Genomic DNA, 14,243 nt, shown 5'->3' with positions numbered 1-14,243 from the left:
TGGAAAATAGTATTATTACTATTCAGTTTTAGTGAGGGAGGACCAGTCAGCGCACCTTTTGAGAGGCACTGATACGATGGTTAATTTTATGTGTCCACTTAGCTAGGCCACAGTACCCAAATACTTTGTCAAGCATCATTGTAGATGTCTCTGTGACTTTTTAAGGTGAGATTAACATGTAAGTCAGTAGACTTTGAGTAAAGGAGATTACCTCCATAATGCGAGTGGTCTCATCTAATCAGTTGAAGGCCTTAATAAAAAGAGACTGACCTCTTCCTCAGAAGAAGAAATTCTGCTAGCAGACTGCCTCTGCTCCCCTCCCTGGTTCTCCAGCCTGCTGGTCTACCCTGCAGACTTTGACTTTCCAAGCTGCCACAATCATGTGAGCCAATTCCCTAAAATAAACCTCTCTATATATACTTGTATACATCCTGTTGATTTTGGTTCTCTGGAGAACCATGACTAATACAACTGGGCTTAACATTTTATCTGGAGCTCCGACAGAAGCTGAGGTCTTCACCAAGGTATTATGAAAAGGAGCAAAGGGTGTCCTAGGAATATCTGAGTGTCTGCAAGGTGTTTAACTCGTGTTAAAGGGTTTGTGCTGGGCAGAGGACAAGGTACTTTTTTTTTTTTTTTTTTTTTTTTTTTGAGATGGAGTTTTTCTTTTGTTGCCCAGGCTGGAGCACAATGGCACGATCTTGGCTCACCACAACCTCTGCCTCCTGGGTTCAAGCGATTCTCCTGCCTCAGCCTCCCGAGTAGCTGGGATTACAGGCACCCGCCACCACACCCCGCTAATTCTTTTTGTATTTTTAGTAGAGATGGGGTTTCACCATGTTGGTCAGGCTGGTCTTGAACTCCTGACCTCAGGTGATCCGCCCGCTTCTGCCTCCCAAAGCACTGGGATTACAGGCTTGAGCCACAGCACCCAGACAGGACAAGATACTATTTTGAAGGGTATGTGCTTCCCAGGTAGAGCATTACAAAGGGCTCTTCTGGATGCAGCATCCCCGCTGCAATTGAGTGTCCTAACTTCTGTTTATAAAGGGGACCCCAACAGGAAGCACCCTGAGAAGTTTCCCCAGTTAGCCACCTTGAGGTAAAAGATTGAGTCTGGGGCTCCATGCCCTGCTTTCACGGAGCATAATAAAACTTCCTTAATCAGCCCACATGAAGTATGTGATGCTCTGATGAACCTGCATTCCTAGAGAGTTCACTGCTCCCCAGAAACAAGATCTTGCCTCAACTCTTACAGTGGAAAATCTTTATCAAGTGTAATCATTAAAATCTACCTCCCAAAGTATAAACACTGCAATTAAGCTTTACAAATGGAATATCTGGAAAGGTGAATAGATGATCAATAGGTACCTCAGTTCTTACCCAGGCCTGCCTCTCGTGGGCCTAGGCTCTGATATAACCCACGTCTGCTATTACATATTTACCTTGAGGCACTGTGCCATTCCCAGGGTTAATCACAGACTTAGTTACACACAAATCTTTGTGTACAAGGGAACATGAGGAAATTAAGACTGTTTTCAAGTCATCCAACTGTGTGAAGGAAGCTACTGACGGGGAGTGGGAGGTAAAAGGGTTCCACAGGTAGGACTCTGAGCTCACAGCCACAGCCTCATCTCCCACATCCCCCCAACACTGTGAACTTTCTCATGCCTACATAAGTTTGCTCATGCTGTTCCCTCTGCCTGGAATAGCCTTTATCATTGTTTTTCCATCTTGGTGGTGAATTCATGCTTCAAGGCCTAACTCAGATGCTTTTCTGTCTGCCAACCCCTCTTCAACATTTCCAGTCTCTATGAAAGACTGAAGTGAAAAATGAGTGAGCTTAATGGAGATCAAAATTATCTAGGAATGTAATTAATGCATTTATATGGTGGCATCTTTTTATGTAGAGGTTCTTTGTTCCCTGTCTTTATGTTGTGGCTATGTATTTGTTTTTCTAACACAATGACATGTTATTGTAGTGATTTCCAAACATCAGGGTTTCAAACACCACCTACAATTGTGTGTCATAACGGTCGGCCACCTGTCAAATTATTTACTTACTTTAAATATATATGTTTTTCTTGACTTGATGTTCTTAAGACTTATATACATACATTTTAAAACTAAACTTTAAAATATCTTTTTTAAATATAGCATCATTTGCCTTAAATAGAAGTTTTGCTTAAAAGCAAATTCCATAAAAACAAAATAGGAACTTCTGTCTGGAAAGATTTTGGACTTGAGATTCACTTTTTGGTTGTTAAAACGAGAGGTTTTTGCAACACAAAGGATAAATGTTTGAGGGGATGGATACCCAATTCTCCATGATGTGTTTATTTCACATTTCATGCCTGTATCAAAATATCTCACGTGTCCCATAAGTATATATACCTACTACATACCCACAAAAATTAAAAATTAAATTAAAAAATAAAATAAAGAGAGACTAATGAGTGCTAGGGAAGCACTGAAGACAGACTAGCGCCAACTGAGACTTTCTCCTTTGGAGATTCAGATCAGAAAGGGAATTGTAAATGGAACCATCTCTATACTTAAGTGATTCTTTAATGCCACGTCTTTGACCAGGGGTGTTATAACCCACATTTTGAAAACTAACATGATAGAAATACTGCAGAACAGACAAGGAGACTGGGTTTGAATTCTATTTTGTGAGCACCTAAATTTGTCTTGCTTGAGAAGTCATTTTTCTATCCTCCAACCGCCCCTCTTCCTGGTCTTATTTTTCTTATAAAATGAGGAGGTTGGTTATTTTACTCTTAAAGAGTTTATGCAATTTTTATATTTTACCTTTATCATCATTTGTTTTCCAGACTTGCATTCATTCAACAAAATGTTTTGAGATCATGCACCCGGAGTTAAGTGCTGGGAATATGGCCATGAGGAATCCATCCATGCCCTGATGAAGTTTATGATCTTTCTTTCCCCCTTATCAATCTTCCCCTTTTTAAACTACAGTGAGTTGAACATCTATCTTACTTATTTCAAAAGACTTAATAAAACTAAAGATAAGTGTAGCTTAAAATGTATTTAAATCCAGAGCTTTCAAAAAAAAAAACCCACTCCTGCCAGAACGCATCCACGGTCGAGTGCAGTGGCAGTTTCTCAGAAGTCCACTAGAGGGCGCGCACATTTTTTTATTCCCCAAGAAAGCATTTATGTGGGTCCTGCCCCTGAAGTTTGGCGTTGGTGTCTCTTTTCCCCACATTTTATGCAACGTGGGGCCAGTGTGACGAGTCCTCAAGTTCTCTCACTCCACCAACCCATCCTTACCCCATGCCGTGACTTCTCCTCTGCCATAACGAAGAATTACTTTGCTCACACAACCACAACAGTTTCGTTTCTGTTTCCAGCATTTGTCCTTTTGACATTTTAGAAGAAATAAGATCCAAGTTTGATGTTGAAAAGAAAGCATTGATTTCTTTAGTGAGAGGATTTCTCCTCCCTATTTCTGTTTTCCCTAGTCATGGGCGAAACACTTCTTTAAGGAGTTAGAGCAGCTCCTTGGAGCAAATCTTCCTGGGGAATCACAGGAATCTTTCTGAGCAGATGTTTTGGAGCTGACATTAGGCCCCTTGCTCGGCAGCATGTTGAGTTTTTGAGGCCCTGTCTTTCCTCTGAGTTTTATATTCTGAATTGACAAGTTCTTGACCTCAAACATTAGTTTGAGCAACCCATGACCAACCCTCCTCACAAACCATGATCCAAAAGAAACATCCAATAGTTTCCCCCAAGTTCTTTGCCTGGTGGTTGCCCTAGAACCTTAAGCCTCACCCTTTATTTGATTCCAAAATTCCCTTACCTCCAAATGTCCATTCTGAGCTTTCCTTGGGAGTAAGCAAAGACATTCATGAAATAAATTGTAAATATGCCCTATTGTACATGGATATGAAATTACCTTTTGGATGAACGCCTCTCCAGTTAACACAGGAAAGACTGGGAACATGGCTTGAGAAGAAAAAAAAAGTTGGGGGGAAGACAGGGCCTCCTTGCCCACCCCACCCCTGCTTTCTGTGAACCTTAGCCAGCTTGCCCTTTAAGGAAATGAACAATTTTTTCTGTGTGTGTGCGAAAGGTGTCAGAAGTTTTCTGAGGCTGTAGCTTTATGCAAATATGCTACTCAAGAAGAAGGCTTTAGGGGAGAGTTATTTATATCCCACAGGCATTACACATGCAAAAGGTGAAACTGTGAATCTCTGAATTTCCAGGAGTGGATGTTCTTATGATAAGCACATCCTTGCGGTTAGCTATTTTGGTGGCCATATCTCACTGTCAGATTTTTGCAGGCAGGAGACTACATAATCATTCCATACTTTTATAATGACCCTAGATGTTTCTCTCCAATGGGACTTCATAACCTGAACTCCTCTTGGGCTTTAGATTTACTACTACCTTGGATTTGTAGTAATAGGTGCATTCATTTCTTTTACTCCTAAACAGGTACATCACTTAGCCATTAAAAAGTAATCTGGTGGCATGTTTATTGCTCTTTCATTTTCATATTGACTCCTGGAATTAGCCAAGAAAATGACCTTTTCTCTAGGAATTATTGCCCTGCTCCATTGCTGGCTCACCCTGTCCAAAAATATAGACCATTCTCCAAATTGAAATATACATTAATCACCTCAGGAAATTGCTTCCCCCATTGGAAACTGATAGCTCTCATCGGAATGTTTCCAAAGCACAGCTGATGACAATTACAACTCACTGAAATTTCAGTTTTCTTTGATTGTGACATAAAAACTAGGACATAAATTAAAACCTAATTATCCTTTAAGGGTAATTGGGGTTATAAAACCGAGAGACTGTGAGTCAGTGTGTCAATATCACTGGAGTACAGCATCTGTCCCCAAAACAGCCTTTCATATGAAATGCTTGTGGATAAGGTTATATCTGTGCACCGAGCATGCCAAGAGAGAACATCAAAATGGGTGATAGACTTGGAGACATATAGTTAGCTTCTAGGACATCTTGGAACAATTAAAGTATGCTAAAAGTGCAGTGGGAAGGGGTTAAACAAAGTCCTGGCCTTCACCTGTAATGGTGTCCAATGTTGGAACAAGGAACTTAGCACCAAGACTCCAGCCAGTATCTGACTCTCCAAACTTGGTTAAAGAGGTTTTTTCTCATCTGGAAGACAGGTGAGATCAGCTCTATTGTTTTATACAATCTACATCCTCAAAGTCTGTAAGAGAATAGAAATTTTTCAGAAAAGGTGTGATCCACAAAAACTGCAGAAAAGAAAAAGATTTGTCACAAATCAAGTGTACAAAGAGAGCTTATTAAAGGAAGCCACGAATTATTATTAAATGCAGGGATTACTCACACATCTGCACATGTGGATAATCCCTGCATTAAGAATAATCCAGGGCCACCTACTGGGCCACCTCTTGATGATACCTCTTAGTGTGCTCTTTGGGTCAAATCCCACCCACTGAAATTTCCCAACATGGTACCCCAAAGCCTCTCATGACACAATCTGCCTCCCTCATTGTGGATTTTCCAAAAGATTTTACTCCCCTGTCTTCCCAGAGAATGTGTCACTCCCTCTCATTGTGCACTGTTCATGTTTTTAAAAGAGCACATGCCCATCATATGACTGTGAAGTTTTCCTCTTTGTCTCTGACATTCAGCTGAAAGCCCCTGAAGGGACTTGACCATATCTTATTCCTCTTTGTTTTCCTAGGGATATGTGTAGTTGGGCACATAGTAGAGCTCACAAAATGTTGCTGAACATAGTGCACCATTGACACAACATAATTCCAGATTTCTAACTTTGATTTCTGAAAGGTAAACATTGCTACAATGTATTAACCACACAGAAGACTCAAACAAACCCAACCCCCTTCCAAACAAAGCAGGTTTGTTTGTTTTTTGTTAGGGCACCCACTTCTACAAACAAATTTCTGGCCCCAGGATAACACAAAGAGCCAGAGTAGGATTTCAAGCAGAACTGTGTTTTCAGTTGATGTGTCAGTCCCCTGAGAGTCATGTGGAAAAAAAAAAAAAAGAAAAAATTCAAGGTCCAGGTTATTTCCACCACTCCTGGGAAACCAGGCCTGGAGAGCTCTCTAGGGAAAGAGGTACGTCTGCTCTGGGCTTTTGCAACCTTATTTTATAATTCACTTTCTTATCTACTGCTTCACAAAACCAAAGGGAAATAGGTACAAACTGTATCGACAAAAGATCAGAACTGAATTCTCAATGGCAAAGGCAAGTGTACATTATAAATAGCAAAACAGCTGGCTTGGACCATGTTGCCGGCCAGTCACCCAGTTGAGGGATTTGAATGACATCATAACCCTCGAGAGGGTATTGCTAGCCAGCTGGTGTTATTTAGAATACACAAAAATCAGAGAAAGAAAACACACTCTGGCACACAGACTCCCTCTGTCACACACACAGGTTTGAGTTATATGGAAAATTCAAACAACAGGAAAATTGTTTGCCCCCCAGGTACCCTTCTCCCAGAGTGGTGGGGTGGGGAGGGGACAGTGACAGGCAGCCTAGTAGAAGAATAAAGAAAAATGTTCTATTTCAGTTGGGTTTTACAGCTCGGCATAGTCTTTGCCTCATCGCAGGAGAAAAAGTATGAGACAGTGCCCTAAAGGGACCAATCCAATGCTGCCTGCCCCTCCATAGGTTCTAGGAAATGAGATCACACCCCTCACTTGGCAACTGGGACAAGGGGTCACCCGAGTGCTGTCTTCCAATCTACTTTACCCCAGTCACTTCAGGGTTAAAATTGTAGTTTGCTGGAGAGGGTCTTATCATCCTTTCTTTCTTTTTTTGTTTTAAATTATGCTTTTGCTGTAGAATGTAAAATTGCTCTCCCATCCCCCATGTATATTCCTTTAATACTGGTAAGGTGTATTAGCAGACGTTTGTGTCTTCGTGCCCAGCAGAAAGTTAATCAGAAAACAGATCCTTATTTTCTATGGCAGCATAAGTATTTTAATGTCTGCTAACCCTGTCACCAACACACATTCTTTTAAGGGAAAAAAATGCTTCTGTGCTCTAGTTTTAAAATGCAAAGGTATGATGTTATTTGTCACCATGCCCAAAAAAGTCCTTACTCAATAACTTTGCCAGAAGAGGGAGAGAGAGAGAAGGCAAATGTTCCCCCAGCTGTTTCCTGTCTACAGTGTCTGTGTTTTGTAGATAAATGTGAGGATTTTCTCTAAATCCCTCTTCTGTTTGCTAAATCTCACTGTCACTGCTAAATTCAGAGCAGATAGAGCCTGCGCAATGGAATAAAGTCCTCAAAATTGAAATGTGACATTGCTCTCAACATCTCCCATCTCTCTGGATTTCTTTTTGCTTCATTATTCCTGCTAACCAATTCATTTTCAGACTTTGTACTTCAGAAGCAATGGGAAAAATCAGCAGTCTTCCAACCCAATTATTTAAGTGCTGCTTTTGTGATTTCTTGAAGGTAAATATTTCTTACTCTTTGAAGTCATTGGGGAATTTTATTTAAATTGTGTACTGTTTGCTTCTGCCTAGAACTGTTCTTCACTTTAAAATTTTCATTGTTTCGGAACTGAGAGTTATTTATAAATTGCTGAATATGCAATTCTGTGGAATCTGAAAAATAGCTCGGGGAGATGGATGCATTTGCACAGATATCTGTATGAGTAGAAACTATTGCAAGGTACTTATGCTAAATCCTCCACTTCTGCAGGGCTTCCGTGGTGTCATTACAGAAGATTCCTTTAAATCCTCTCTATGGCTAAGGGCTATAGAGCATGGATATGAACTTGGGGATTTTTTTTTTCTTTTGCAGGTGCAGATGTTTTATTTTTAAGACCATGTTCTTTTGCATGTGTGTATGTGTCTCTGTGTGTATGTGTCTGTGTGTGTGTAACTCATCAGGACTTTATTTACAAGGCATGCTATATATGAAGGGTTGTATTTTAGATGATATTAAAGCTTTTAAATATGATCTTTGGAGCTAAAGTCCCGGAACTCTGCACTTATGCCCAGAGAGAGTGTTAAAGTTAGAGTAAAGTGTAATTTGTTCTTCCAAAAAAGAACTCCTTGACAACTCTTGCTGACCTTGCATATTTGTATAATTTAAACAAATACATACTGTATATGGAAAGCAGAAACTTTCTAAGAGCTGCTTGCCCAACTTTTCTGTTTAGAAGAGGACTTTCATGGGCAAAGTTTGGACTTGGGGTTCTGTGTTATAAAACTCTGATTTTATATTCAGTGTCGTGAAGTCCCTTTAGGTAAATCTGGCTGCTGCTGTCAGTGCACCGACTTCTCGTTTCCGATTGCTGGCCGTAGTTATAGTTTCCATTCTCAGCAAAATTATATCCTTCAAGACTTGTGTTTTTTTTTTTCAATTTGCAAGCGCTTTTAAGCTGCTGTCACTGGCTCCACCGATTCAATTGCCTGAGGGCTCAATTCATAAGACGTCTCTGCCACTTAGTGCAGCATTCAGTTGCTGCTTTCAAACACTTCACCACTACGACTTTCCCTAGTCAAGTAAGTGGCTCCAGGAGTTAAAGATACACCCTTGTCAGGCACCTGATTCTGCTGTTCCTGAGATGCCAACACATGCAGGCCACCTTGCTTTCAAAGAAATGACATCACTGTGCATACATACTATGTGATCTAGAAGCTGGAGTTTTTGTCTCCTTACTTAGGGGATCATAAAAGAGGCTGTGGAACGTTATCTCTGCATTAATTACAAGTTAAGAAAATTGTTTCCAAATGCACTTTTCATGCTGTGTATGCTGAACACTTCAGAAGTGGAGCTCTTAATAAGTTGTTACTTTTTTCTGTACTTGAAGCAGGAAGTGGTTTGAGGGAGCTGCGTGGTCTTTCACATGTAATTCAGTGAGTAAAGGTGTCCTGCCCAGAGGCAGAGCTCACAAGCTGACTGTACTCTGACTCTCAAGGTATTTCCAAGTGAGTGAGTCGGGGGAAGGGAGTAAGGGAGTGGACTGGAGCTTGGGTCACTATCTGGGCTGCTACAATAGGCATACAATGGAAATAGGTGGCTTGATTGGGGGGAAAAGATTGACTTAAATCCCAGCTGTGCAATTTGTTCATTGTTTCAATGGACAAAAGGCAGTTTACCCAGGCTCATAATAGCATACCTGCCTGGGTGTCCAAATGTAACTAGATGCTTTCACAAACCCCACCCACAAAGCAGCACATGTTTTTAAGACTTCAGTTTTCTATTCACATCGGCCTCATAATACCCACCCTGACCTGCTGTAAAAGACCTGGAACAAACAAAAATGATTACACCTACAGTGAGTATTTTCTTATGACTGTTGCCCTCAAATTTTACAGGGCATTTTCATTGTGGCCCAGACATCTGGAATCAATTAATATTCCATTTATCTAAGATTAAAAAAAAAAAAAGAACTTTTAAAATTTGGGTTTGTGAATGATTTTTGAGAAAGTGTTTTCTGATTTTTTTTTCTTTTTTTCTCATGTCTTTCTGATTCTTCCCTTTTTTTTCTATCATATCTTTCCTTTCTCTCTATTGATTTCTTTTGTGTTTGGCAAAATAAAAGGCCAAGGAAATAATGAACATATGGGACCACTTGTTTCACACTTTAAACTCCTAAGCAAGTTCGGTATTGTTTTCATTTGTGGGAACATAAAATTCTCTGGTTCTCTGTGGGTGTACTGGACTGTTCCCTACACTAAAGGAAAATGCACTAGAGGTTCTATCTTGTCCTAGAACTATAAGTACTGAGATTTATCTGACAATATAACTCAGCAAAAAAAAAAAAAAAAAAGAAAAAGAGAATTCTATTTTAAAAAAATCTTAAATTCTTAAGTTCCAGAGACTTATATGTATTGCTGCACTTAAATGTGTTATACTAGAACTAACTATTAAAAATATAGTTTTGACATCTAATGAAGTTTGAAATTCACTAAGGCTATAACTTGAGTAATTTTTTTCCCTGGATTTCACAAAAACTGAAGAACTTGAAGGCATCTACAGTTGCAGGTGCTTAGCCTTCAGCATTGCTATAAACACAACAAAGAAGGGAGGGGTGGAGAAATAGGATTTGGTAGAATAACATACTTTCTAGAACTGGCCCATTCCCGCAGTGTGGGGGTATGCTCTGCAAGATCAATCACAGGTTTGTTCTTTTGAAAAATGCCACGAGGTCTAGGTGGGTTGGATTTGTTGAGGTTTCCAATGGAAATATTGAACAGGAAAACCCCACTAATTTTACAACCAAAAAAAAAAAAATGAGAACTGGATGATAACATGGTTCTTCCAGTCCCAGTGTTTTGGGCTATGTAGAGGGTGGAAGATTTCCATGCGGAGATCCTGTTGAGAAAAATGCAGTAAATGTTCAGTTGAGCTTTTACCTCCTCTTCTATTTTATGTCCATTATTTATGATCATTTGCAAATAGAGGGCGCTTTTCATCTTCAACTGCTTTACAACCATTAACTAAATATTTACATTTTGTTAACGAGAGACAGGGGTTTGGGTTTTTTTTTTTTTTCCTCAGTTGCTGAGGTGAAGGTCTGACTACAAAAAATGGAAATCATCATTAGAATGATGGGGAAAATTTTGCCACTGATATACAGCCACTAAATTGAGAGTCCATGGAGGGCAAGGAGGGTAGTCAGGAAATAAATGACTGTTTCTCCAAAAGTGATGGGGTTGAATGGACCTGCCACTACTCTGAGGTTCAAAAAATGCTCTTTTTATAATTATAGCTTCCAGCCTGACTCCACAACCCTTTTAATAGGGCCCCTTACCTAACACCCTGTCAGGAACTCTTCCCATGATGCTGCAAGTAGATGCATCTGAGAGAAGTGAAGCCACTCACCTTGAGAGGCTTCTTGGAAAAAGCCACATCTTTGTGCCACAAGTAACAATATGGAAAAACTTAATGATCATCTTAGCATGGTTTCTACTACTTAGAGTGAGGATGGAGACTTGAGCCACAGGACTGCTGCTTTTGGCAAGGCTGCCGTTTGGCGGTCTATCATTGACTAAGTCATGCCAACCAGGGGTCCCTTGGTATATTTTGCTATAAAATAGAAACAGTGACACATAAGTCCCTCCAAGAGATGAAGCCATAATTCCTGTGACTAAAAATAAAATAAAAGATTTTTGCCAGTTTGAGCCCAGTGCCCTATACACAGAAGGGATTCTCAACACGTGTTGATTTGATATTGGACTTGAGGCCAGGGACTTTAGAATACAGGAGTGGTTTCTATTTGAGCCAATTTCATTCTTCGATTCTCATATTTTTTTCTGTTTCTGTTATTTTCTTCTATTTGTGGTTGTGTCAACTGCTGATATGCCCCAGGTAAGGAATCAGTCTCTCTCTCTCTCTCTCTCTCTCATATTGAGGAAACAAAACAAAAACAAAACCCTGTGATGATATATAGTATTGTCAAAAGCCATTTTTTGGCCATAGTAAATTATTTTTAGTCAAAAATAGAGAATGATGTTTTGGTTAAAAATATTCTGCTCAATAATGAATGCATATACCATCTATGGATGGCCAATATTGAGAGAATTTAAATTAACAAAACTTATTTGGCCCCAAATCTGTACTGAGCACAATTTAACCTTTGATAATTCAAAAGTTCTACCAGGGTCTCAGAGTGATATGGGATCCCACTGTAATAATAGCATCTTTCATTTCCGTAGTAAACGGTTCTAGATATTTTGTCTCAATTCATTGAAATAGGAACCCATAAAGAAAGGGTTCAGGGAGGACTCCTCCAAAGATCCACAGTAGCCAGGGGAATAAACACAGGTTGTTGGATGCTGAGACACACTCCATCCACAACTCCCACTGGGTTCTCATGTACTCTATTGACTTCTGTGCTGGTAGTCCTGATTAATGACAGTCGTGGAATCGTGGGAGTCAATGCACTTCTGTCCCACCCCACCCCCCTTGCAAGGATCAAGGAGGAAACCTGACCCTCCCTCTGTTTCTTGGGCAGGTGAAGATGCACACCATGTCCTCCTCGCATCTCTTCTACCTGGCGCTGTGCCTGCTCACCTTCACCAGCTCTGCCACGGCTGGACCGGAGACGCTCTGCGGGGCTGAGCTGGTGGATGCTCTTCAGTTCGTGTGTGGAGACAGGGGCTTTTATTTCAGTAAGTAGCCCTCCCTCTCAACGTGCTGCTCAAGTCTAAAGTGTACAGCTCTGTGGATTTACAACCACAGGGAGTGTGTGAATAACTGAATGACTGCCCGTGTCTGGCAGCCATCCTAGGCCTCTGAGATTCCTCACCTTAAAGTAAGCATAGTGTTTTGGCGGGACTTTGGCAGGTTTTGCAGATCTAGGATGGAATTTTCCTCCTTAACAATTTGTCTTTAACTACTTCCTGCTAAGCCTTCTTTCAACTATTATGATCCACCATCACTATTCCATTCCTTTCAATGAAAGGACAGGACAAAATAACCCTGAGGTATTTATGTTTTTGTTTTCAAAACCTATGGGCGCACATATAAACATATGGAACACATGCAGGGCTGCTTTAAGTGCTATGTGATTTGGAGTAAAATAGTAAGGACTCTCCCGTCATGTGGATCTGGGAAAAAAAATATTAAAGGGCATATCCTAGATGTCTCCATTCAATATGAAATCACCATGAACAGACAGAAGGTTAACTCCCCTTAAAGGCAGGCCTGTTTGCAAATACATAGACTGTCTCTAAATGCAAACTGAAATGCTATACTGATTTGCCCTCTATGCCACTTGACCTTGATTTTTTGTTGTTGCTCTCTTTTGGCATAGTTCTTCTCTGGGACCCATCAATGATATCACCATCTGGAAAAGGGTCTCTGACAAGTACAGAATCACTTATCTCTTAAGTAGCTCTTAGGTGATTAGAAAGTCAACAGCCAGTAAAAGGTAGACAGCCAAGTCAAGGCGTATAAATAATACACACAAGGAAAAGTCAATGATTCCTGTGGGAAATGATCACTTAAAGAATCTAGCTCCCATGCATCTATCTCACTGTATATTATAGGACAGCAAAAGATTTAAAGCCAGATGCTTGTTCCTTATAATTCTTTGGAGTTTTAGAGAGTTCCAGGAAACTGAGCATGAGTCATTCTTAAAGGTTCATATCACTCCAGTGTAGACAGCTTACCTCAGTTACCCACTATGCTTTGAATAGCTCCTGTGATGACTCACACACTTGAAGTCTCTCTCATCCTTCCCAAATGTCAGCCTCTCTCTAGGCAGGTGGGGTATGTGTGTGTATGACTGGCAGGGTAGAGGGTGGCCTGTGTATACCAGTCTGGAGATCAGTAAGGGAGATGGGAAGAAAGAGGCTTGTGAGGGGATTGGCGATCAGTACTTACAGTGGATTTGGCAACAAATAGTTTTTAAATCACTAGTGACAAAGAATCAGAAGTGCCTTCTACTATTTGAATAGGCAAATTCCCACTATTTGCTTCCAGCCAGTCCTTTAATTGAATGAACTCATTTATTTTTCTGGCAATAAAGCAATTCTATCCAGTTCTCTGTTGCAGAGCAGATGAATGAGTGCATTGGGTGAGTGATTTTCCAATAGCAGACTTGTTTTACCTTTAAAATATCCTGTGGAAGATAACTGTGGGACATCACATGATCCAACAGTGGGTCATAATTATTCTATAATTTACAGCTACTGATCCTCATTTTTTAAAAAAATGAAAAAGTGGTTCTCACTTATTATGCCCAAGAGGACTTTTTTTTTCCTTGATAATCCATTTGTGCAATTTCCTTTGATCCAGTTCACTAGGTAATTGCCAAGCCTAGAAGTGTCCTCTGTTACGTGCCAGGTTGAATTGTGATGTTCAACACGACATTGCTCCAGAATTTCCAAGCGCAGTGCATGAAAACTGGATCTTTCTATGCCTATGATGTTTGCATTAAATGATGAAAAATGAGAATGGAAAAAATGATTGTTCCTAAGTAACTGTATGATACTTATAAGTGTTTGCACAGACACTTAAGGATATTGGACAACTAAAATGGAAACCAATTTCCAGGTTCTCTTATTCTGTTACTGCAACAATCAAATTTCAGCAAATTTTTAAAAATTGTATCTCAATAACTTGAAAAGGAAATGTTATATATAGCAAATCTTGATGCTTACTGTATGACTTTAGCTAGAAAGTGGTTTTGTAAATCATATGTTCTTGTCAGTATTGTCATTGAAAATATGTGTGTCATGAGTTTTGCCTTATAGAATTCCATGACTTATGTTAATCCGAC

At 40.0% G+C, this 14,243-nt stretch overlaps 1 protein-coding gene across 2 annotated transcripts in view; it reads left to right on the top strand.

The window, feature by feature from the left end:
• The first annotated feature begins 7,123 nt into the window (after nucleotides 1–7,123).
• The window catches only part of IGF1 (insulin like growth factor 1), an 82,803-nt gene continuing 75,683 nt past the window's right edge, over nucleotides 7,124–14,243 (top strand). The window contains exons 1-2 of one of the 2 annotated variants that reach the window (XM_003832573.4): nucleotides 7,124–7,456; nucleotides 11,973–12,129. In XM_003832573.4, coding sequence (XP_003832621.1) covers nucleotides 7,394–7,456; nucleotides 11,973–12,129 — 220 coding nt within the window. In that variant the 5' untranslated portion in view covers nucleotides 7,124–7,393. The remainder of the gene's footprint in view (nucleotides 7,457–11,972; nucleotides 12,130–14,243) is intronic. The other variant, XM_008958018.4, reaches the window with a different exon arrangement.

Source organism: Pan paniscus, chromosome 10 (assembly GCF_029289425.2).
Source record: "Pan paniscus chromosome 10, NHGRI_mPanPan1-v2.0_pri, whole genome shotgun sequence".
NCBI lineage: Eukaryota > Metazoa > Chordata > Mammalia > Primates > Hominidae > Pan > Pan paniscus.
Note: the sequence above shows the minus strand (reverse complement) of the source record. Positions and strands in the feature narration are given on the sequence as shown.